The sequence below is a fragment of the Vidua chalybeata genome, chromosome 1, assembly GCF_026979565.1.
Source record: "Vidua chalybeata isolate OUT-0048 chromosome 1, bVidCha1 merged haplotype, whole genome shotgun sequence".
Taxonomy (NCBI): Eukaryota; Metazoa; Chordata; class Aves; order Passeriformes; family Viduidae; genus Vidua; species Vidua chalybeata.
Window position 1 is genome coordinate 100,464,831 of NC_071530.1, and position 23,301 is coordinate 100,488,131.

At 39.1% G+C, this 23,301-nt stretch overlaps 1 protein-coding gene across 4 annotated transcripts in view; it reads left to right on the plus strand.

The window, feature by feature from the left end:
* The first annotated feature begins 220 nt into the window (after nucleotides 1-220).
* The window catches only part of SPIRE1 (spire type actin nucleation factor 1), a 128,293-nt gene continuing 105,212 nt past the window's right edge, over nucleotides 221-23,301 (plus strand). For all 4 annotated transcript variants that reach the window (XM_053942587.1, XM_053942598.1, XM_053942616.1 and 1 more), the window contains exons 1-2: nucleotides 221-855; nucleotides 12,733-12,767. In XM_053942587.1, coding sequence (XP_053798562.1) covers nucleotides 549-855; nucleotides 12,733-12,767 — 342 coding nt within the window. In that variant the 5' untranslated portion in view covers nucleotides 221-548. The remainder of the gene's footprint in view (nucleotides 856-12,732; nucleotides 12,768-23,301) is intronic.

The following is a 23,301-nucleotide window of genomic DNA, read 5'->3' on the forward strand; positions in this document are numbered from 1 at the left end:
TACCAACACCCGGCGCAGAAGCAGCGGCCCGAGGGCTGTGGGATGAGTGCGCCGCGTCTGCCGGTGTCTCCGGCAGAGCTGGAAGCCGAGCGGCTCGGCCGGCGCTGCAGGCGCCGGTTGCCGTGGCAGCCCCGAGCGAATCCTCCCCGCGCCCGCCACGGCGGCCGTGCCGGCAGGGGGCGCTGCGGCGGCGGGCGGCGCCGCGCGGCGGGGGCGGGCGAGGACGAGGACGCCATTGCGTTGCTATGAGCTGTCGCTCCCCCTGCGGCGGCGGCGGCGGCAGCGGGCGGACCGGGCGCCGATCCTGTGCCTGCCTTCCTCCTGACTCCTGCCTGTTTCCTGGCTCCTGCTGCCTGCCGCGCGGGCCGGGCCGTCCGTCCGGCGGCCTGGTGGTACTAGCGGGGCGGAGAGGATGAGCACGGCGGGACCGGGCGGCAGCAGCAGCACAAGCAGCAGCCGCAGCATCAGCGCAAGCAGCAGCATCAGCAGCCGCTGCCGCGGCGGCGGGGCCGGTCACTGAGCGAGGAGCACCGCGGCGGACGCAGGGCATGGAGCCCCAGCCCGGCGCCTCCCGCCCGGCCGCCGAGGAGGAGGAGGACGGCGGCGGCGGGTCCGGCGGGCAGCCGGAGGCGCTGTCGCTGGAGGAGATCCTCCGGCTCTACAACCAGCCCATCAACGAGGAGCAGGCGTGGGCCGTGTGTTACCAGTGCTGCGCCTCGCTGCGCGCCCGCGCCCGCCGCGGAGAGACCCCCGCCGCCAGGCTGGGGGCGGCGGCCGCGCACCTCCGCGTCTGGCGGGACGGCGCCGTCACCCTGGAGCAGGACGAGCCCGACCGGCCGCCCCCGCCCGCCGCAGGTAAGGCCGGGGGGCCGCCGCCGGCGCCGACCCCGCGCAGCCACCGGCGGCAGCAGCCGGGGGTCGGGCGCGGGCGGCTGCTCGTCTCCATCAGCCTTTGTCCGGGACGTGACGGTCCTTCCGCCCGAGAGTCGCCGTGGGCGAGCGCTTGGCTCCTCGGTCCTGCCGGGGGCTGTGGGGGGTCTGCGTGCGTGTATGTGTGTGTGTGTGTGCGGTATGTGTGTGTGTATGTGTATGTGTGTGTGTGTGCGCGTGTGTATGTGTGCGTGTGTGTGTGTGTGTGTGTGTGTCCCTGCGGCATCTCGGTGTCGTGCGTGGAGAGGTAGAACCCCTCTCCTGGGATGCGATCGCCTGCGTGCGGGCACGGGCAGGCGAATGCGGTCCAGTGTTTTATAATTGCGTCGTCTCTCCTGGTGCGTAATCAATCCCGTGTCATCCGCACACCGGGAGCGCCGCTCTTGCGGGCTCCCGGCTCTTTGGGTTCCTCCGGCCGGGCCGTGCATCCCGCAGGGGCTCCCGGAACAGTTTGGCATCAAAAGGCACCTATTAGAAATATATCCATTTAGATATGTGCTGACACTAAGTGAGTGAGAAAGCCGTGTACAGGGGCTTAGCACCTGCCATCTGTTTCGTTAAAATGCCCAGGAAAGCGTATTTTGCATTGGAAAGCAAAATGAGGGCGCACGTCTGTTTCTCAGCCTTACAAAGCTTCTGATTTTAAATGTGGAAAGCAGTATTTTTTTTGTTGCAAGTAAAGCTCAATTTCTGAAAAGAAATCAAAGATGGGCAGCAGAAGGATGTGGCCAATACATGATGGCATTCCCCAGTACCAGCCTAGTCCACATTCAACATCACAGAATTTTCCGAGAAGACAGAGGCTTCAACATTTTAAAGTTGTGTGAATCAGAAGGCAGTGGTAAATTCACAAAATGGGATTAATGGAGCCCTCAGCATTTAGAGCACGAATATTATGCCTGGTGTTACAATTTAATGAAGCCTTTTGATACAGTGCCTGTCTGAAAAGTCTTTTGGCAGAGACATGCAGTAATCCAGTTTGGAGCTAGTGGTACATGCAAATATCAAAATATATTTAGCGGAAGAAAGGACATAATGTAGTTCTGCAATTGTAATGAGTCTAATAATGACTTTCATTTAAATATGATCTGGTGTGCTTTTAAAATTGTTTTAAAAAATAGGTCTTTGTTAATTAATGTTAATTAAATGCCAGACCAACACCCAGAAATTCCGGGAAAATGCTCTCCTGACCAAGGCATCTGCATGTCACAAGCGCATTGAAGAGTTTTGTGTTGCATGTCGTGTGCTGCTTTTGCTTACAGTCTTTTGAGATGACATCAAGACTTTTTCTTTTCTCTTTTCCTATTGCAGGAAATACATTAGTTTACTATGTATTTATTTCTTTTGTGGCTCTTTTTCTTGCTATCGGTGGATTTACCCTATTTCCTCTTACCATTACTGGCTTCCTTAGCTTTGCACCTATCATTACTGGCTGAAGGAGGGTGTTGAATATACTTGGATATAAAGTTCGGGCCCCTAACTGATACCCAGCATGTTTATTTTACATTAAAGCTTTACTGTGAAAATGTTTTAGTCAACATGTGCTAACCTGTGTATGTTGATACCACATCTAAATTTTTGAATGGATGAGATTTTTTTTTTAATATTACAGCCCTGTCTATTTTTGGTTTTTTTCCACCATATTAGTGTATGTATTATTTTGTATAACATCACATGTGTGTCCTTATATCTTGAGACTCTTAAGAGTGTGTATATGTACCTAAACAAAGATAACCAGTCTTTGAAGACTTCCCAGGAAAGCAGGAGGCAGGAGCTGTCCCAGGGAGAGTAAACCCCTCCAGTGCGTATAATAGAAAAGGGGAGGCAGGGATTTTTCTACCAGCTGTCCATTCCTAAAGCATCCTTAGTGAGCTCACTTTTCCATCAGCTTCAGGCTGGTAGGTGCCTGGATTTGAAAAGAGGCAGAATTCCTCCTGGGATCATCTCCCTGCCCCTGGCCTTCCTCATCTACCTAACGTTGAATAGACTTTGGAAACAGAGGCTGCTCAGCCTCCAAGCTTTCACAAGGGATTTTGTGTGTTCTTTGATTTGTGAAACCTGGAGCAAGTTTTCACTGGAAATTGTTATATATGTGATACATTGAATGTTGGGAGTTCACTGTACTGAATATTGAAGAGCTGACAGAAGGCTTGCCTGTCATTGGTATCTTTTGATACTATCCCTATTCTTTTCCTTATTGCTTACTGCATTCTCTTTGAGTGATGATTAATGTGCTTCTTCAGCCAGTTGGAGCTTGAGCCTCTGGAATAGGTGTGTGTTTCTAGGCTCCTGTATTCTCTTTGCACCAGTGAAAGCTTAGAAAGAACCAGTGCACCGGCTCTGTGGCCTGGGGAGCAGTACAATGTAACAGGCCCTGAAGATGTATGGTCACAGTAATTTTACTTTCAAGATACAAATTAGAGTTCTTTTAGAAGAAGTACTGATTATACAGAAACTGATGGTATTTTTCCAAAGCAGTTTCTTGTGAAACAGTTTACCAGTTCATGCTCAATACTTGAAATTCCAAGTAACAATGCATAGAAATTGAAGAAAAATATGTCCTTGAGATAGGAAAGAGATGAGTTTCGCTGATAGTGGGGCAGAAAAATGCCCTTGGAGTTGAATCCCATCCTTAAATAAAACCAGAAACTGATTTTCAGATCTTTCCAGTTTTATCTGTGTGATCTATTAATATTTCATTATCTTAAAAAAAAAAAGGTTTTGGTTAAAAAGAAGTAAAAAGATGAAGGATGAAAATGCTGCCCAGTTGTTCATTTTCGTGTCACCATTGATAGCACCTGAATCCCTGACAAGAGGAGGATCAGGGAGGATTCCTGCCTTTTATTTCAGACAATTTAGATTTAAATGCCTGTGTCAGGGGGTTTGTTAGAGCAATAGGGGTTCTGTGGGTTAATGCTCTGAGTTGTAAAGCTGCTTTGTTCTAGCAATACATAAAAAATGTATAGGTGTAGGTTGGTGCATAGGTTTGGATAATTCACAGGAACAAATATTGGCTGTTAGTTTCTATTTTAGTAGACAACAGAATCCTGTGTGGGCAAATAAAGGAATCCCTGAAGAATGGTGTCTTTGGGTAGTGAACATTCGGGCTTTGTCCAGGATTGTGGCGGACGATGTGATCAGTCACGCCTGTCAGTGGGGCTCGAGAAACGTCAGGAGCAAACGCAGTTGTGTCACAGAGTTTGCTGTAGAGATGCACATGAAGGCATATTTTTACAGAGCGGTGTGAACCTTTTTATTTTTCCAGAACCAAAGTAAGAAAGAAAGAAGATTTTGCATGAACATGCAAAATAAACATAAAGCTTACTGTGGTTGTCTTAGTGACATCTAAATACCACAGAAGTGTGGGTTGCTTCAAAATACCCATGGTGAAATTGGAGATACAGTGTAGAATTTATTTGAAGTAATGGGTGCTTTAGCAATCTTTGTTACTTGCAATTTATATGAAAAGAGCTAACAGTGCATCCAGTAAAGTGCCAGATGCAATAAAAAATAACTTCTGAATGAGCTAAAACGTTTGGGGTAAACATGTGGTTTGACTCCTCCAAGCTCTCTTCTTGCAGAACTGCATTTTTTACATGTTTTTATAAACTTGAAGCAATAATGAAATGATAGATAGAGGAGCAGAAAACCCGCACAAGAGCTGGCAGTCAACATCATGCCCAGGATCTAGGGGCACCAGGATACTGTAAGGTGTGGAGGAGGCTGTTTCATTGGGGTTGTGTCATTGCTGCAAGCTGGATAAGGAGCTCTTGCTTTTCAGCACAGAGGCTGTGTCACCTCCTTCTCAGAGGTGGGAAACTGAACAGTTTTGGGGCTGAGTTGGTTTGGTAAAATGAGAGTTTTCCCTGCATGTTTTGTAAGTGCCAGATCCCTGGCTTAGCAGAGGTGGCCACCGACTTTGGGCGTTGCACTGAGCTCCTGAGGAGGAACAGCCATAAGGATCTTGGAAAGTGGCAAAGGAGGATATTTTGAACACCGAGTCAGGCTCACTTCCAGCTGTTGGCTATTCAGTGGTGGTATGAATGTGGTGCTCCTTGGCCTTCATCTCCCTCCTGAGACCTGAACTGTGGGTAGTGTCAGTGGCCCTTTTGCCTCATCCTCCAGCCCTAAGAGAAAAAGCACACAGGGAAATTACTGCTGATCTTACTAGAAGCGAGTATTATGCAGATTTTTCTCTTGGAAATCTGCCAGGTGTTCAGCAGGAGGGTATAATGCATGGAGTATTCTGGCTTTGAATCAAAAAGATCACAGAAAAGTTGACTACATGGTGGCTTTCATGCAACTTGGAGGGCTCAGGGTGAGACACACTGGAGAAGAATAGTTTATGTTGTCTTGGCAGTTTTAATGACTTCCATGTCCCTCTTACATCCTTGTGTGTCTAGGTTTTGGAAGGCAGGAATGGAGAAACAGGATGAATAAATGTAAATTCAACTTGGGCGCATGAAGACGTTCTTATCTGTCAGTCCCTGGTGGATTACTGAAAAAAAAATATGCATGATTTTTAGTGGAAAATGAACATACTATCATTTTTCTTATTTTGTTGACCCTTTTTAAAGATGATGGGTGGGAGTAGCCCTTCTTGATGTTGGAAGTTTTGAAAGAGATGTTGCTATGAACAGTGCTAAAATAAATAGTACCTTTAGGATGAAGACTTAATTATGTTCGGAATTCAAATCTAATTCAAGGGTATTCAGAAACATCTGCATTTAAGAATAGTAAGGCCTGATGTATTGAGCCTCACTTTCTTGTGCAAGGGTTTTAAGATAGATGCCTATATAGGTATTTTAATATTGAATATCAAGTAGGAAGAAAATAGTACTAGACAGCAGGGAGGAGCCTCAGTGGGTTGCTGCTTTTACCTCTTCTTGCTCTGCTGATCTGAGGAAGAGAGAAATCTTTGGCCTTATTTATGTGGGCTTTCTGTTATCAGTGTGGCTCCCAGTACATAAGCATGAACTGGAAGGCTTCCAGTCATGGCTTATATGGATGCATCCTGTGCACTGGGGGTTAAGTGGGCATCCTATTGTAGGCAGTTCTGGTAGGGGAGGACAAAATAAGCAAAGAAAAGATCTCAGCATAACAAAATAATGTATTTGGTTTAAAAGAAAAAGTGCATATTTCAAATGCCTGCACAAAAGAAATGGAAGGAAATTGCCAACAGGGATAAGTGACCTTAGTTGCCAATATTTGTATGGAGAAATATTGAAGATGGTAAGTATGCAGTGAACGAATGAACTCTGACTTGGTGTTGTTTGAAAACTGCATTTATTCCTAAGGAAAACATTGAAATTTGAACTTAGAAAGAAGAACTTGGAGGAAGTGTGGCCTCCTGGCATTAATAATGACTTAAATTAAAAGATAAGATAAGATTTAACAGAGATTTTCTTGTCTAATGCGGTAAAAAATGTTACTTTAGAAAGGAAAATGGAATTTTAGTTGTCATTGTTAACAGCAGTTGAAGAGAAGAGTGAAAAATGAGACATCTGCCATGTTGTTGTGGAGAGTTAATATCATGTCCCTTTGGGGCATTGCTGGAGAAAGAACAAAGATGCTTTTTTGGGGGGAGGGGGGTGCAGAATAGGTAACAGATAATGGAGTCCAGCTTCAGGGCTGGCTGGAGGTGATAGTTTACCCCACAGTGCCCAGTGAGAGATGAGGGGTGGGACTGGGGGAGCACAAGCAGAGCTTTGAAAATGTATGATGTGACAGAGGGGAAGAGAGAAGGGGAGAGAGAGCATTGAACAGGATGATTCAGAGCAGGACAGGATCAGAGTTACAGGCACTGCAAATGACCCGCCTGGCAGCAGCTGTGGATGAGTCTTACCCAAGCCCGAGTGTGTTTGCCAAGTGTGCAGTAGGAATGTTGCAGGTAACAAGAGGATTAATGGTATGGAACATCCTGCATCCAAGTTGGCAATGAGCATACCTTCATGAAAGTGGAGAAGCTTTTTCGTAATATCTGTTAAAAGGAAACTGAGGAGTGTTTGCTCTTTGTTTCTGAATTAGTTTATCACATTACAGCATCAGATCCAATAAGGGGACAATATTGTTTTATTCCTGATAAAACTTTAAAACAGCTTGCATGACACACACAACTATGATTGCATTACTGTATTTTATTACTGTGCACTTTAAGAGGAACAAGAGGAGATGAGTAGCTTTGTATAGTGCAAAGATGTAGCTGAGGTAGAGAAGAATTAAGAGAACTCCTTTTTCATTTACTTGAGAGAGTTTATTAACAGCTCGTGACAGTTTTTAACAGATCCAGTAGTGTTGAGTTATCAGTTTAGAAAAGCTGTAACCTGCTTGAAACTCTGGATCCATCAAAAATGATGGGAGAAACTGCTGATGACTTGAATGGAGTCACAGTTCTGCCAGGAGCACACATATGTATTGAATGAACAGGCAATTGGGTAGCTCTGGGAAAAATTAGAATATGATCAGAGTAACAGAAATGAAAAAAAATAAAAATTAAGACCCGTGAACTCTGTGAATTCACACTTTTTTTTGGGAAGAGTTGATACCTGTACAGGCCAGAGACGGATGAGTGCAATATCTGTATTTATTTAAGCATCTACAGAAGAGGTTGACTGCTATGAATGGAGTTCAGCACTACTTGGAGATGCAGAACTGCCACAGTATTTATCTTAGAGTAACAAAAATTGATATGAGAGAACCAAGGAGAACTTCGTATGTTGATCACAGCCTTATGCAGAATAGAAATGAGACAAGACAACGACCATGTAATTATGTCTTAGGAAGTAGCACTAAGGTAGCATGGATTCGTTAATTTGCATTTTAAAATATTTTTATTACAAAATCTAGCAGGGTATTAATACAGAAGGCCTCTTAGTCATTACCTTTACATTGTGCAATAGACAAAAGGTGCTTATGACTGTTCAAAATTAGGAGTAACTTCCATGAAGTGTTGAATGGAGAAAAAAGAAGGCATGAAAAATGTTTGGCACAGGTAAGGAAAGTCCTGATTGCCATTGGTCTAGAAACATCTCTAATAATTTTTCTTGTATTCTCTTAAAATGTTTAGTTTTCTCTTTCTTTTCCTAAGCAGAAAAATGAGGCATGTCATCAGCTGTAGTCTGATACAGAAATCATGAGTCATATCCAAAAAGCCACAAGCTCTAAAACATCATCCCATTTCTTATTATCTTCTAATTACAGTTTAAAGGAAGGATTTGTTGATCCTCAAAGCCTAAGTATTTTTCTTAAGAACTTGGGTCTCTGTGCTTCCTGCTCTGAGGGGGTCTCTACCTCTCCTAATCCAGTCTGCTGCCTTCTACTTCCTCATGTTCTCGGCTCTTTTTGACCTTCTTCCCTGCATCCTGATGCATCTTACTCCTAAGATATCCTTTGCCTATATTTGTCTTTATATTTTTCACTTTTTCTTCCTGTTTCTTTTTATCTTACAAGTTTTCAATATCTGTCCTCAACCTGGCTCACTTCTCCTACATCAGTGTTTTCCTCTCCCTTCATTTAATTACAAATCCCATTCTTTGCATATTTATCTTCCTTCTGTGGCACATTTGCCTTTGCTTTCTTCTTTCATTCCCATTCCTTTTATTGGTGCTCATCTTGTATTGATGAACTTGTCATTTTTGGTAACTAATCTGACCAGTTTCAGATTTGTTACCAAGTCTCCAGTTTTTGGTAATTCCAAAGTTACCAAAACTCCATTTTCTGGATGTTTAAACATGAGTCTGAACTTCTTTTTATTTTCTTACTTGAGGAATCTTCATTCTCTTAAGGGCAAAGAAAAGCTCACTATTGTAGCTACGGTGCCTCTTGAAGATGTAAAAGTTATAAAGCAAATACAAATTCAGTTTATTGTTAATTTGGGGGGAGTGAGTAAAGACTGTTCAACTCAAGGAACTTGAGTTAGTAACACTCAAGTTCTTCCTTGCTCCCTTTCCCTAGGCTAGCCCTTATGTTCTTCATCCTCTTCTTCCACTGTCCTCCAATACATACAGGCAGTGTCTGTCATTCCTGAGGGCAACTTAAGTTCTGTTGTTTTAGCAACGCAGCTTGATTTCATTCCAAAGCTGCAGAAGTGGGCTGTGACATTTAATTATAATAGTAATCTTTAATACAAAATGAGTTTGTTGCCAATATGTGCATCAGCCACAATGTTGCCAGAAAAATCAGTGCTTATCATTTCAATTCTTGAAGAAACTGTCTTGAAGGAACTGCCTGTGGATGTGGGCAGAGGAGTCTGAGACACTAGAGGAAGGCTAAGGAGATGCTCTGAGCTGCAGGGCTCTTAGACCAGCTGATTATAGCCAAAATGTGATTGTGGTGTCACATCACTAAAGTCAACTCAGTAGCTTGATTTTTCTTCGGATAGAGGAGTGCAGATGGGTTGGCACATCCCACATGCTGTCCTACAGATACCCTGGGTCAGTCCATTCTAACATACTGAGTTATCTGTGTTGCTTTTAAAACTCAGTCTTAAATGTGTGCTTCTTACCACTGGTAGGGGTACAGGGAGCTCCTGCCTGAAGGGATGAGATAGTCTTCCCTAGTGCTTGAGGAAAGTTTGTCATGACTCCTCTTGCTCAGGATTTGACAGAAGAATACTTTTCAAATAGAAATTATGAAGAATAAAAAATGAATGTGAAGGTTTGCAGTTTATTTTAAATTTTTTTTCGTGTCAAATGTGTCTCTCTGAAGACTTTTTAGAAATACAGGAAACTTCCAATGTAAGTCACCTTCCTTCTTTCAAAAACTCTTCAGTTTTTGCATTTTAACAAACTGAGAATGAAAAATGATCTAATTTTCCAAACTGTAGTTTGTTTATAAACTGCAGTTGACTGTTAAAGTTGTGCTGTTTACAAGTAATGAATGCATTCGCTTTTATTTGAAAACTGTAATGGAAAATTACTGTTGAATATTTTTTGGCAGTAAGAGTGGTAAAAATGCTGCACAGATGAATATGTAGTTGAATGGTTCTGAAGTCTGGAAAAGTCTGCATTTATGTTAAGAATCAGCAGCTGAAATAGTTTCTTAAGGCTTCACCTGTTTACCAGAAAAGCACTTCATCCTGCTTGCAGACAGAGACTGTTCTATGACTTATGGGGATTTTTTTTTCTCCAGTGCTAATGAAGGGAGTGTGACCCTTAGGCTACATTTATGAGTTCCTGCTTTTTCAGTCATGTCAGCTGAAGAGAGAAAAAATTTCTACTCCCAGCCACTATAGATAAAGCCAGTATAAATAAATTGGCTTGCAGGGGCCATATAAAAGCAAATTCATTTCAGTCTTGATAGATGCATGTGAGTGCATCAACAGTATTGTTAATGACCTCTTCAGAACTGTAGTAAATTCCCAATGGAGAGAGTCCACAAGTGACTGTGAACAGCTTTGGGAAATCTGCTAAGTGTGTAGCTGGTCTCAGGGTACAGAGGCATATGGAATGGTTAATAATTCCCATAATGCAGTGTATATTAAAATGTTGTCAGTCACTTGCACCAGCTAGGATATTTTGCATGAAAGACTTGTTATTCCCCCTTCCTGCCCCAGCACGTGCACTCATGACAATACTATTGGGGTTTAAAATACTGGTGTAAATAGGAATAGATAGTTGAGTTTAAATGGAAAAAAAAAATAAAATCACTCCAGAGTTTGAGGGCTTTTCCTTGAGGAAGAGCTTTCATGGAAGTTTATCAAAGGAGCTGCAAGATAAGCTTCTTGTTGTTACTTTCAGAAATTAAAAATTTATCTTTCTTGTTTTGGTCCGGGCTGATTTATTTTTTTCCTGTGCTTCAGGAGTTGTTTGGGACTTCTGCTAAAAGGGTGTTCATAGGATCTCAGCTCTGCTGTGAGGTGCAGCAATGAGTGCTTGGTGCTACTCAGAGGATCTAATGGACAGCTTGGCTCCTGTTCCCTTAGACAGTAGGAGATGCAAGTCTGAATATTTTAAACTATCGGTGATTGCAAACATCGGTGGCCTAGTGTATGAACTGCATTGCTATAGGTTTAAAATTAGTACTTTTTAATGAAGTAGTAATTTTTTTAAAAAAAGTAATGTCTTTTTAAAGACAGTATGTGCTTTTTTTCTTCCCCTGTCTTGACTACATTTCTCTGAATTAACCTTGTATCATAAAGATAAATTGTTTAGGTCACCTGTCATATGACTTCACAAAAGTAGCCCCTAATATTAATAAATCTGCTAATAATCCTAGCAGTTAAAAAACATTCTCAGCAAATTTCCCCTGTTTATAATTTGTAACAATCACGGGAATGTTACCATTTTAAACACAAAAAAATTTATTATGTGGAGGTACCAGTCCTTTCGAAAAGATAATATGCGATGCAAAAGCCTTTTAAAGTCACTCTTTGCTCTTGGTTATGAAGTCAGACACTGGTGCTAAGCATTAGCTTGCTTTGGCAACAGTTCAAAAGGAAAGTAAACAACTTTCACCCTGTTAGGTGGGTGTTCCCTATTAATTCAGGACGTGTTTAACATTTAGTTTCAAAGGGAAGGTGACCAGATCAGTATGAAAAATTAGGTTTTTCTGTGCAGGTGACTCTTCCCAGAGCTGAGTGTTTTGCATGCCGTTCACATTTGTCATATGAAGTCAGTGGGGTCACTCCTCTGTGCAAGCATTGTGCTAGCCAGTTGGTTGAGCTTCCTTGGCCTTGTCAGCCAGTCTGATAAAATAGTCCTTCCAGTTATGGGTACAAATCACAGGCTTTTCCAAACTACTGCAGTAAATCCTTCCTAATAGTCACCTGAACATGTGCTCTTAGAATACGCATGCACAGTCATGCAAATGCATCCTGTTCTAGTTTTTGAGTACATGAGATCTCACAATTATGCCATGCATTTTGTAGGCTCTATGCTATTGGGTCCAAAGCTGCAAATTCTAAACCAGCAGTGTGAATGCAATGAAGCTGAAAAACTAAGACAAAAAATGTAAAATTTTATATCCATGTGTTTTGAAATTAAAGTTTTGAGTAGATCCCCTTTCAAATGGATAGATTTCTGTGGAACAATCAAATTCCTTGAATAATTTTTTTCCAGCAGGAAATCATCCTGTCAGGATTCCTTGACCCTACTTTGATAAGGATTATTAATACAAAATTATAAACTTGCTGCTTTTAGTGACATGATGCTTTCCTAATGCGCTGTGAAATTTCAGTCTTCTTTCTGCTAAGCTGTCAAGCCACTTTGGTATAAAACTGTTTCAGAAAACTGAGATTTCAATTTAATGAAACAGTTCAGAATTTTTCTTTATTATGCAAATTCCAAAGTGATGTTTCTGAACTCAGAGGAAATGCAAAAATTGACAAGTGGGACTTACAAAAATAGTATAGTAATGTTTTAACTTTAATTTACTTGAACTTCATATTTCTGTTGAACTCTTTGAAATCCCAGAAGTATCAGATGAAACAGTGGCTTTTCCCTAGTTTATGAATTAATGCTGCTTATTCTCTTGAAATAACTATTTGCTACTGCTTAATTTAAGCCAGCATGTCTTCATGTTCCCTCCATGGCTCAGCATCAATCATATGATTTAAATAATGAAGCCAGGCATTAAAGACACAGCTTTTTAAAAGCCAGTATTGTAAAGGATCCAAATAAAAAGGGTAGGGCCTTCTTGTTGTTAATACCGGGATGCATATATAATAAAAACATTATTGAAATGTGTGATTCAGGTAAGACAAGGAATATTTGGCAATTACTCAAAAAAAGAGAAGTGATTCAACTTTTTAGTTTTGTTCTTCCATCGTCTCTTTATCTGAAAACTTTTTTTTTTCTCTTACAGATAAATCAGGCCGTTTACACTGCACAGAAATGGAGGTAAGAGAAGTATTTTGTGTTCTCTCTTAGTGGTGATTTAGCTTAGCTCTTTCTCATTAACTTATAGTGTAGATGTAGTATAGTTACATCTACATATAGTAGATGTACATATAGTATAGTTACATATACATATAGTATAGTGTAGTGTGGAGTTATCATTGCAAAGTTGTAGTGTTTATTGTATTTATGACTTTCACTGGCAGCTGATATGTGTGTCTTAACATGGGATATTTAGTCTCATGTTCAAAAATACAGGAAAAAAAGGCTGTGTGGTTTTTCAAAACCAAGATTAAAGATTTGTGATGCAGCCAGTATAATCTCATTTGATATTAATCTCTTAAAAACATATGTGTATTTTAAACAATATTTAATGTAGGTAATTTCTGTTGAATAAATTATTCTGTTATACTTATTTTAGAAAGGACTAATCAGTCATGGAATAAATACTTAGTGTTTATGGAATGACTTGGTGATTTTTCACAACCTGAGAATTTGGGTGGAAGCAGAGAATACAAGTGATCTCAGGATTGCTTGTTCATTTAAAAGCATCCTGATTTCAGACACTTTTGTTATGACCTTTAATTTATCCCTTGGCAATGTTTTGGGGTCCAAGAAATATTGTTGTCTGTCTTGCTGGGGTAACAATAGAAACACAAATCCACTTAAATCTGCTTGATTTATATCTTGACCGTTACTTAAATCTGTATATTTGTTACTAAACTGTGATTAGTGTTGTAATTGTTTTATATGTCAGATTCATAGATTTAATCCAGGACTGAATGCAAAACTAAGTAGAACATCTAGTTGAACAAGATGTGGACTCACAGTCTAATTTTTATTATCATACAGAATAAATAATACAGTCTACTCAAATAAACTTTTCCAGCAATAAATACAATTTCTGTGTCCTTTACAGGGCAGCCTTTTCTCACTGCCTTTGAACTTTCTTTGAAATGTAAAACTGAGTTTTCACTGCAACTGTTCCATCCGTACCTCAGGCTGAGCCTGGAGATGGGACAAGCAGTGGAGCATCTTAATTGGCAGCTTGTCAGCTTTCTCATCAATAATATATGTGAAGGTGACAAAGTACTGTTACCAAGTGGTTTATTCATAGATAAACTGCAGGATGATGGCTGGCTATAAAGACAAAATGAAAGACCAGCTAATTCAACTACAGATTGTAAAATGCTACGGCTATCCAGTTTTTTTTTTTCAAGTTCTATTAATAATAATAAACCAGAAATATTCTTTCTGCAGGATACAGTGTAAGGAGTAATTCATAACAGATGGAAGTACAGAAGCTGGAAGTAGGCATGTTTTATTGCTTTGTGTGGTTTGGTTTAAACAAATGCATCCTGCATTTGTTTCAGGATTTGCAAAATCTCAGTTCACAAATGTAGTGCCTTATTTACAAATTATAAACTAGTGTGTCATATGCTTTGCATAATAAATATGTTTGCAATTTTGTATTGTGTTTTTTAAAAGGAAAGTAATCAAAGGCCCTAACACTAAAAATACAGATAATAAAGCACTGTTAAAATGTTTTTAGCAAAGCATAAAGTACTTCATTTTGGGAAAGTAGAAGTGTTGTTGCTTCAAATGAAAATGTCTAGTAAGAATCAGTTCAATATGCTATATTTCATCTTCCATGGGAAAAGAGTTTTCTTATTTTGATCTTCTAAAAGTGTATTTGTTGATAGTTGAAAAGCAGATTGGAGCTTCCCATGAGACAGAGGTTTCACTTTAGAATGTCTCTAATAAGCAGCACTGTGACCATTATCATATTGACTCTTTTCTTTATATTTGTCATTTTGAAGGAGGCTGTGAAGGAGTCAGTAACTGTTTTCCTCCTTCAAAATTCCTTTGGGGTTGCAGTGTTAGACTTGAAGTTGATGATGTTTGTGTTTTTCAGAACTAGGAATTCAGCAGAGACGTCTCATCTCCCTTTTTTTGATTCCTGTGGAAGAGAGTGTGGCCTAAATTAACATACTAGGATATGTGGGAAACGTCTTAAAATCTTAACGAATAATAATCATAACTTTTTTTTTTTACAAAATATGTAAAGTATCCAGAATTGGGACACCTTTTATTTCAAGCCAGCAATATGAGTGGTGTGTTAAGTTCAGAGTCCAGGTGCCATAGCCATAATAGGAAGATGGGAGTAAGGAATAAGGTGACCTTATTTAATCTGCACCTGCCTATAACTCTGTTATGTACATAATGATAGCGCTCCTTAGTCATCTCAGCTGAAGTGGTGAATTTATATAAAATATGCCAGCCTCATTTGTAAATATTTAGTGCTCACATAGAAAGTATTCTGTGAATGCAAAGTGATTCATATGTAGGAGGGTTTAATTGCCATCTATTTGAAAAGACCCACCTAAGTGAGCACAGGCCTGTTGTGTGTGATTAACGCAGTTAACCAGGATGTGCGCTAACACAGAGACACACGCAACCTCTCACGCTGTGTAAGAGTCAGAAGGGAATTAAATAGCCTGTCCTAAACAATGGTGAATAAATTACTCAACACCATTCAGTCCAAGTCAAATCACAGAAAGAATCAATTGCAGAAGTGTTTTGGGGAGCCTATGTGCTGTCTATGCAAATTCTATTCATGAGCTCTCAGTATCATTATTAAAAATCTTAACATACATTGAAAATCACAGTACTTGTCTATGGAGCTAATTTTTTTAAACCTTTTCATTGGAAACTTGAAGCATTGACTGTATTTTAGATAATAATTCAGGGGAATAAATATGCAGCCTATAAGAATACAGCGTTCACTGTCATACAAATGAGAATATACCTGTTAGTTCAGTGTATTGATGCAAATAAAATTAACCACCTCTCTCATGCAGATGAAAATGAGAACAGGTATTTCATAGCACAGAATGTTAGGATTTCAAAAGAGGTGTCATAATTTTGCATTAAAAGCCATGTCACACCTGTATTAAAGTGTGTTGCCTGCTCATAATTCAAGCAATGTAAAATGTGTATTTAGCATAGGTAATATCTAGGGTTCATATTTTTATCCTTGTTGAGTGCAAACAAAAGTAATATTCTGATTGAAGAGTAATTGCTGCAGCAAACAATCCTTGTCATGCACAGTAATAGTCACTTTGTTCTCCTTCCTGAGCATTAACCTTATGGTGACAAGGGAGAAGAAATGTCACTGCACAGAATACAGGCAAAAATGTTTGAGAATTATTTCTTTTAATAAAATACAAGTGCATTTGACTTCCATCAAAAAAAGTTTTCATTATGTACTGAAAAAAATTAATTTCTCTGTGAATGCTTGGTTACAAATCTGGTAATTCTATGAAGGCTTTTGATTCCCTGTGCTTTTAAGAGGAAAGTTAACAAGAGCTCTGAATTGCCTTCTAGAAACCAAAGTAGAATCATGCATCTTTTCTTGCACGCATTAATTTGTGCTTGAGCATTATGTGGCAGTTCTGATAAGTGAAGCACTCATCCCTTGCTGATGGAATTATCTCGCAGAGAAGCTGCACTCTAGCCTTTGAGGGACCTGTTATTTTAGATACCTGAAAGTCCATTATGCTTGTTCACTCATGTGGGGGTTCTCTGGCAGTCAGTCTGACCTCCAGATTTTCCTGAAATACTCCACAGTGGCAAAGAAGCAGCTTAACAGACAATTAAATAGCAAACGCACAAAGAAGTAGAGTTTAGGTTTTGAGCTTTAGTGTTTTGTAATGAGCTGCTTTTTCAAGAGGAGTTTTGTTATTTTGTAATTGGTATAAGTTTCTAGCACATCAGGAGGAGATTAATCTTGGAGAAAAATGTGTTTCTGATGTTTACTTGCTATAAGCTTGACACATTGCGTTTTTCATTCAGCAGTTTTATTGGGAATACACAGCAAATATTGGGCTGGAGAACTAATAATGTATTTGACTAAGCTGATTTAGTGATAGTCAAATCCTGCCATCTGTCCAGAGTTCTCAAAGAGAATTTGGCTGTTCCTTGTGAAGGCTTTGTAATTTTGCAGTATATGATGTGCCTTTATTAATCACACGCCCTGAAGTCACACGGGATTTATGATGAAATCTCCATTCCAGTGATACCACTGATAAACCTTTCAATCAACTGGGGAAGGATCCACAGGCAGTTTCAACCTTTGGTCTTCTGACAATTTCAGATAATGGCTGGTGGAAAACTAGGTCTTACAGTAACTTGGGCCCTTCCAGGGAACATTTTGCCTGCAAAAACCACAAATAATAGAGCATAGAGCATAAAATTAAGTGGTGTTGATGTTTATTTGATGTTTTGGGGGTTTTCTTGGTTTTGGGGTTTTTTTCCTGTGTTTTTTTTTTTCCTTTTGGTAACTACAGAATTCCTTTTTTTTTTTTTTTTTCTTTTTTTTTTTTTTTTCATGGGATGAGATGGAAAAGTCTGCAACTATAGATTATATGAATCTGAAAGAGGGCTCAGAGTTTTGGAAGAATAAGATAATTTTTACATCTCTTTAGTTTTTGCAGAATGTTTTCTATATAAATTCTATTAAATTGTGCTTGAGAAGATACCCATCTAATCAGAAGCATGCTCACATACCTATGGCAGCAATCATATGTACTCATTGATAGCTATCATATCAATTAGCTTTAAGGTGCTATATTTGAGTAAGCCAGTGCTGGTGGATGTGTTTGGCTGTCTGTTCAGACCAAGGGACTAATTTGATTGCTTATTCAAACTGGAAGAAAAAAATTAAGCTTTAGATGTTTGCATACCAACAATTTAACAGCCCTTTGTGTTGTCCTTCTTTGTTGTTGTGTATAATAAAATACAAATTTAGAGTATCAGTATGAAATAATAATGCTGTGTCTCATACCTTTTTTCTGCTAAATCTCTTGAAGCCTTCTGAGATTATATGATATTTTTCTATGAACTCTGCTACTTATGAATTTTCTGTTAGAGATGCTGTGTTTTCCTACCTCTTTGCTAATTTCCAAAAAGTTAATAGTCAGAGCACAATAACATAAGGACTATGCATTCTGTGGATGAATAACAGAGGATAACAGTGTGGTTGCATGGTGGGAGTTCTTTGTTTTTGCTTGAAGGACTTTGACTAGGGCAGTGCTGAAACTGAGGTAAAATACACCCTGGAGTTCAGTAAATTTAGTTTCAGTGATAAGTTTGACCTGATAGCATTAGCTTTTGGATCTGTAGGGGACAAACTCCAACTCAACCCCTATTCCTGAATGTCTCTATTCACTCAGAAGTTCAACATCCACAATATAAGAAGTGCAGGAGATACGCAGGTGATGAGAATAAAATACATAAAATGTAGGTTAAATGACAGATGAAAAGCAAACAAAGCAGTTCAGTCTCTGAAGATTTCCTATTGTTTACAGCTCTTCTTTCCCTGCACCACTTCAGTCCATACAGTGCTTACTTGCAGTGATGAATTTTGGAGTACTGAACAGGTTCAGTTTGGTATTTGATTTTTGGAAAGCCAAGGAAAATGAGACTTTAGTGCATTTTAATTTTTTTCAGATGAACAAGGAGCATTTTAGTGGGCTGGTTAAGTACCTTAATATAATATTGCATTCATTTTGTGCTGCATTTTTTTGCTTCCATGTTTTACTTTTGATGTTGTAGGACATGAGTAACTTCTGTTGACTGAAGTAGATATTCATGGTGTTAATGAAGAACATTAGATTTTTTTGCTTTTGTAAAATGTTACAGTCTTTCTGGATTATTAAATCATCTTAAGATAGAAAGTTGTTCAAACAGACCTGTTGTGTCTGTGTGTTTCTAACTGCTGTCCAATATTTTTACATTTCTGTGTGACTGGGTTTAGAGGCTCTCTAACATAAAGTTTCTTGAAAATCTAAGCAGCATTATTTCAACAATAACATGAATTACTGGCCATGGCTAATTTTAACATAGCTAAGGTAGCCTAGTTGCTTGTTAATCAGTTTTGAATTTGGTCAGTGGTCGAAGAAGACAGGAAGTCAAGGGAGCTAAACACTTTATTTCACTTCAGCAGTTCAGTTACCAGGCACCGGTTTCCCTATTTAAAAGCAAATGTTGTTTTAAATTTAGCTATTAGGAACATAAGGTAAGGATTGAAAAACAGTATCAGTAAGTTTGTTTTCAAAATGTGAAGAGATTTAAAGTGAGAAAAATAGTTGTTTATGAACAAGGTGAATTCAGAGTGCTCCACCTGCTATGTTTTATACACCTGTGCTCTTCTTTCAAGTGATAACTTATTAGCAGAGTCATTCTAACATTCCTTCTTTGAATGCACTTAGAAATATTGATCTAGTTAATCTAAACAATTCTTGTAAGAAGTAGATAATGTTTTAACATTTAAATTCTTGTTAGTCAATTTATAGTTCACATGTATCAGACCCCTAGGAATTTATACTTGGGAAAATAACAAATCCTTATGAAAGGCTTTTTTTTAAATGCAGCTTTAGCTGACCTAATGCAGATGAACATGTGGAATTTTTAATGAACAAATAGACAGTACTATTAATCTTTATTGGGTCTTCCATCTCTCTTGCTGCCTTCTGTTATTTTGTCTCTCTGCTGGAAGCAAGAAGAACTGCTGTCCTGTGCTTGTGAACATGAAGCAGCTTCATTTATTGCAAGAGAAGGGAGGAGAAATGTGGTGTCCCTCACAGGATTTCTAAAGATTACGTAGGGAAAAGCTTAGGGAAAGGTTATTAAGAGTAAAGCTTAATTGGAATTTTAGTAAGATATGCATTTTCAGTAGGTCAGTAACAGGATAGGTCATGGTGATTGCTTCAGAAATTCACTGTTTCACTGTCTTCCAGGATTCAAATACCATAAGGCTTATTCTTGCATGGAGTGAGATCAGCAGAAAACAATCTGTTGAAAGTAACATGGGTTTTTAAAATTAGTTTCTAGGTTTTAGTTAATACATATCCAAATAGCTGTATTTTTCCTTTGCACTTCTGTGACTAAATGTTCTTCTTCACACGAACATTTATCATATAGCTTTTTATCTAAATCTCTTGACCTGAGAAGTTGAGGCATTGAACAAAGCAAGATTTGCAGTCGAGTCGTGAGAGTGTGCAGCACTGCATGCTTTCTTTGGCAGAGAGGATCCTGAGTTGGTCTTGGGGCTCACTGAGGCAAAAGGGGGTTTTGTTAGTTTTGTGCTTTCTTTTGTTTGACTCGACACAGTGCAATTCATTTCAGCTTTTGTTCCTGAGTGAACTTTATACAACTGGTAAGTTTCTGTGCTCCCCATGACCTACCAGTGTGAACATTTTCATCTTAAGCTGTTTGATTTTGTCTGCCAGTTACTTGTCTGTAATGTCAATCATGGGAAGACAAAGCAAGCTCCAAGATTTCTTTTTAATAGCATGAAAGAAAGATGTTCCATGCTGAACTGTTGGATTAGCCTCTAGTGTTGCTGTGAGCTATAGCAGGTGAAGCAAAATACTTTTATTTACCAAAAGGAAATGCAGAGGGTAAATTAAACACACAGATAAAATTAGACTAAATTCTAAATGTGTATTTCATCACGTCCCTTTCTTCTATTAACCAGTGGCAATTATGAAGCACCTGTAATGCTTTTAGTACTTCACCTTCAGCAAGAAGTAAAGGTTAAATAATTAACTAGGACAAGGCAAGCTGTTCACACTTAGTAGATTTACTCCTGCTTCATTTAAGAAAGTAGAGGTACTCTGTTAAATTGACAAATGTTTCTCTTCCACCTATTAGTCCCTAAGCCTGAAACATCCTTGTCCAAGTCTCTTGTCACCGTTTCTCACCTGTATTGTATCTTTACTTCCAAGTGTCTCTCTCCTGCTTTCTTCCAAAATCTTTTATAATTCATTCATTAACTTCCTTTATTTCTGTTTCTCCTTAATCAAAAAGTTAATCATCTGCTTTTGGAGGTGTGTGTTACTACCTCTGCACCATATTTGATGATTGTCAGTGTTGCTGAGATGACTTTCTGCTCCAAATGTGTGCTTTCACAGATCTCTGCTCTTCTGCTTGTTTCTTCTGTTGGTCCTAGTGGATGATATACTGCTATCTGAATTCATGATATTTCTGCTGCATATTGCTCATTGTGTCTTTATCTTCCTCTCTTATCTGGACCTGTGATACTGGCATTATCTTTGACTCGCACCCTTTCCTTTCCTCCAGATGCTTGCCAAATCCTTAATTGCTGTCTGCTAAAAGCACCCCTCTCTTCTCTGTTGCCAAGATGATAATTCAGGCTTTGTGGTTTTTGTATTGGGTTGTCTTGGCTAATGCAAAATGCCTGCCACCTACTCCTTTCTTAGCAATGATAGGAATTATTTCTTCAAAGTTTTTTGAAAGACTCTCTGGCTGCATTGTGGCTTTGGGATTGCCATATGTTGCTTTTTGCTTCACCTGTGACCTACACGTTCAGGCTATCTTCTTTCTGCTGTTGTAGATCTGAAGCAAACACTCACTGCATAGTAAACAAGTTGCTCCATCTGGTCTGTTTGTTAGGAAGATGTGCCATGCGTTGTTTGCTTTGAAGGGAAGCTCTTACAAATGGTTCAGGGAACATAGATGAGAAAAACATGCATGTATCCTTCAACTACATATCTCAGACTCCTTCACCATTTGGTGACTGTGAATGAACACTGTCTTTTGAATATACTTTGTAGCATCTTAAATGACCTTGTTTTTCTGAGCATGTTGCCTGTCCTTGAATATTTGAGTATTTCACCTGTATTCTCAGAGTGAAAGCTCCATGCAATTCCTAAGTCTTCCTGAAATGTTTCATGTCACTGGGCATGGAGAAAATAAATATAGTTGAAACTGCATGAAAACAGTCAAGTAATTGTGGTCTCTGGTCCTTGGCCACCTTTTTGTCTTGTAATTTTCCAAAGAGCTGTTCTTTATAATTTTGTGTTGCTTGATGTTGGAGTTTGCTTTAAATCTACAGCTAGTAAGGCATGTAGAAAAATAGTTATTTTCCCTTTTCTTCTTTCTTTTTTTATCTGTCTGTACAATAACAGAAATAACATCCTTAGTGAACTTTGTTGGCCAGAATAATAACATCCAGCATTACTTTATCATAATAGTTTTAGCTTTAATTGACCAACTGAATATACTCAAGGACTTCTGATTTTATTTAATACACAAATTTTTTGTTATAGTGAATTTTTCTTCAAAATTCTACCAGTTTCAAAATTTTGTGAGCTGTCATTTTGATCTGATAGAGAGCCAGTGCTGAACCTGAACCTGGCTTTCTTTATGCAGAGTCTGGTGCTTCCATTGCACAGCATAAAGGGCATTTGAACAGTAACACTGCGTGTTTATGGAGAGTCAGCTGCATGGTTATACCTGTAACATTTAAATCATTGGCACTGGGAAAAATGTGTTGGGATACTATTTGTTTTCCATGTTTTGGACTTATTGCTGAATGAGAAATAAAAAGTTAATCTGAAAAACATAGGTAAGGGTTGTTATATGAGACAAAGGAAGAAAAACATCCCATTGTGATGGGGAGAGTTTTGCCACTTATTTGGAGACATTATAGCAGAATTATTTTTCAATTTAAAGTACTTCATTCGCTTACAGAAGGAAAATGTTTGTTTAAAAGTTAAGATCTCTTATTCCTGCACTCCTAACTTCCTGGAGTGCTGCCTGCCTACAGCTCTCAGATCCTTCAGATGATTTCTACATCTTGTTGTGCTTGTTATATATGCAGATGTAGTAGCAGACTTCACAGTTTAAAACTCAGACCAGGAGTAAACAAGTGCATGATGAACTTTTGGTTCTATGAGTTGCTCCAGTGACTTAATTATATAGACACTATAGCAGACTAGATGAATATTTTGCTGGGAGAAAATAAACATTCTCATTTTAGAGAAAAAAATTTAAGTTTGAAGACATCAGGTGGATTGCCTGGTATGACATTTGGACTACATGGTGGAGCCAGCATAGAATCTAGATTGTTTAAGCCTTAATCACAAACTCCAAGATTTTCCTTCAGATTTAAAAAACTACCCAAAATAACAAGCTCATTGCTTAAACTGCCAAGAAATTACTAATTCCCTGGAGAGACATTTCGTCAAGATAACTAGGAATTTACTTTCAGGCTAGGCTATTCTTTATTTCTTGTATCAACTTCTTAAATACTTTAAAATTCTATAGAAGTAGTAGCCCATTCCCTTTAAAAATAAATTTCTTATCTTTCAGGTTTATACACGTAGATGTTGCCATCCTAGTACAAAATCAGACTTTACTTTCTATTGTTCCCTTTCTGGAAATACATAAACTGAGCTTTGTCCCTACACAGAAGACATGCTTACGTCTAAATTTCTGTTATACATTTCAGTCAGAAAAAGCATTTCAAAAGAGATATAGAATGTTTGGAAAAGATAAACATTAACAGTTTCATAGAAGGAAAAAAGCAAATGTGGGGAATTTGATTTAGGAGTGGTATTTAAGTGTGAATAAAGGGAAATTATTCCAGTAATAAAGGATAGAAGCATGAAGAACTAATACAAAATAAGGAAACTTCTTTACTGCAGCATTTGGAAAGGTAGTGAAACAA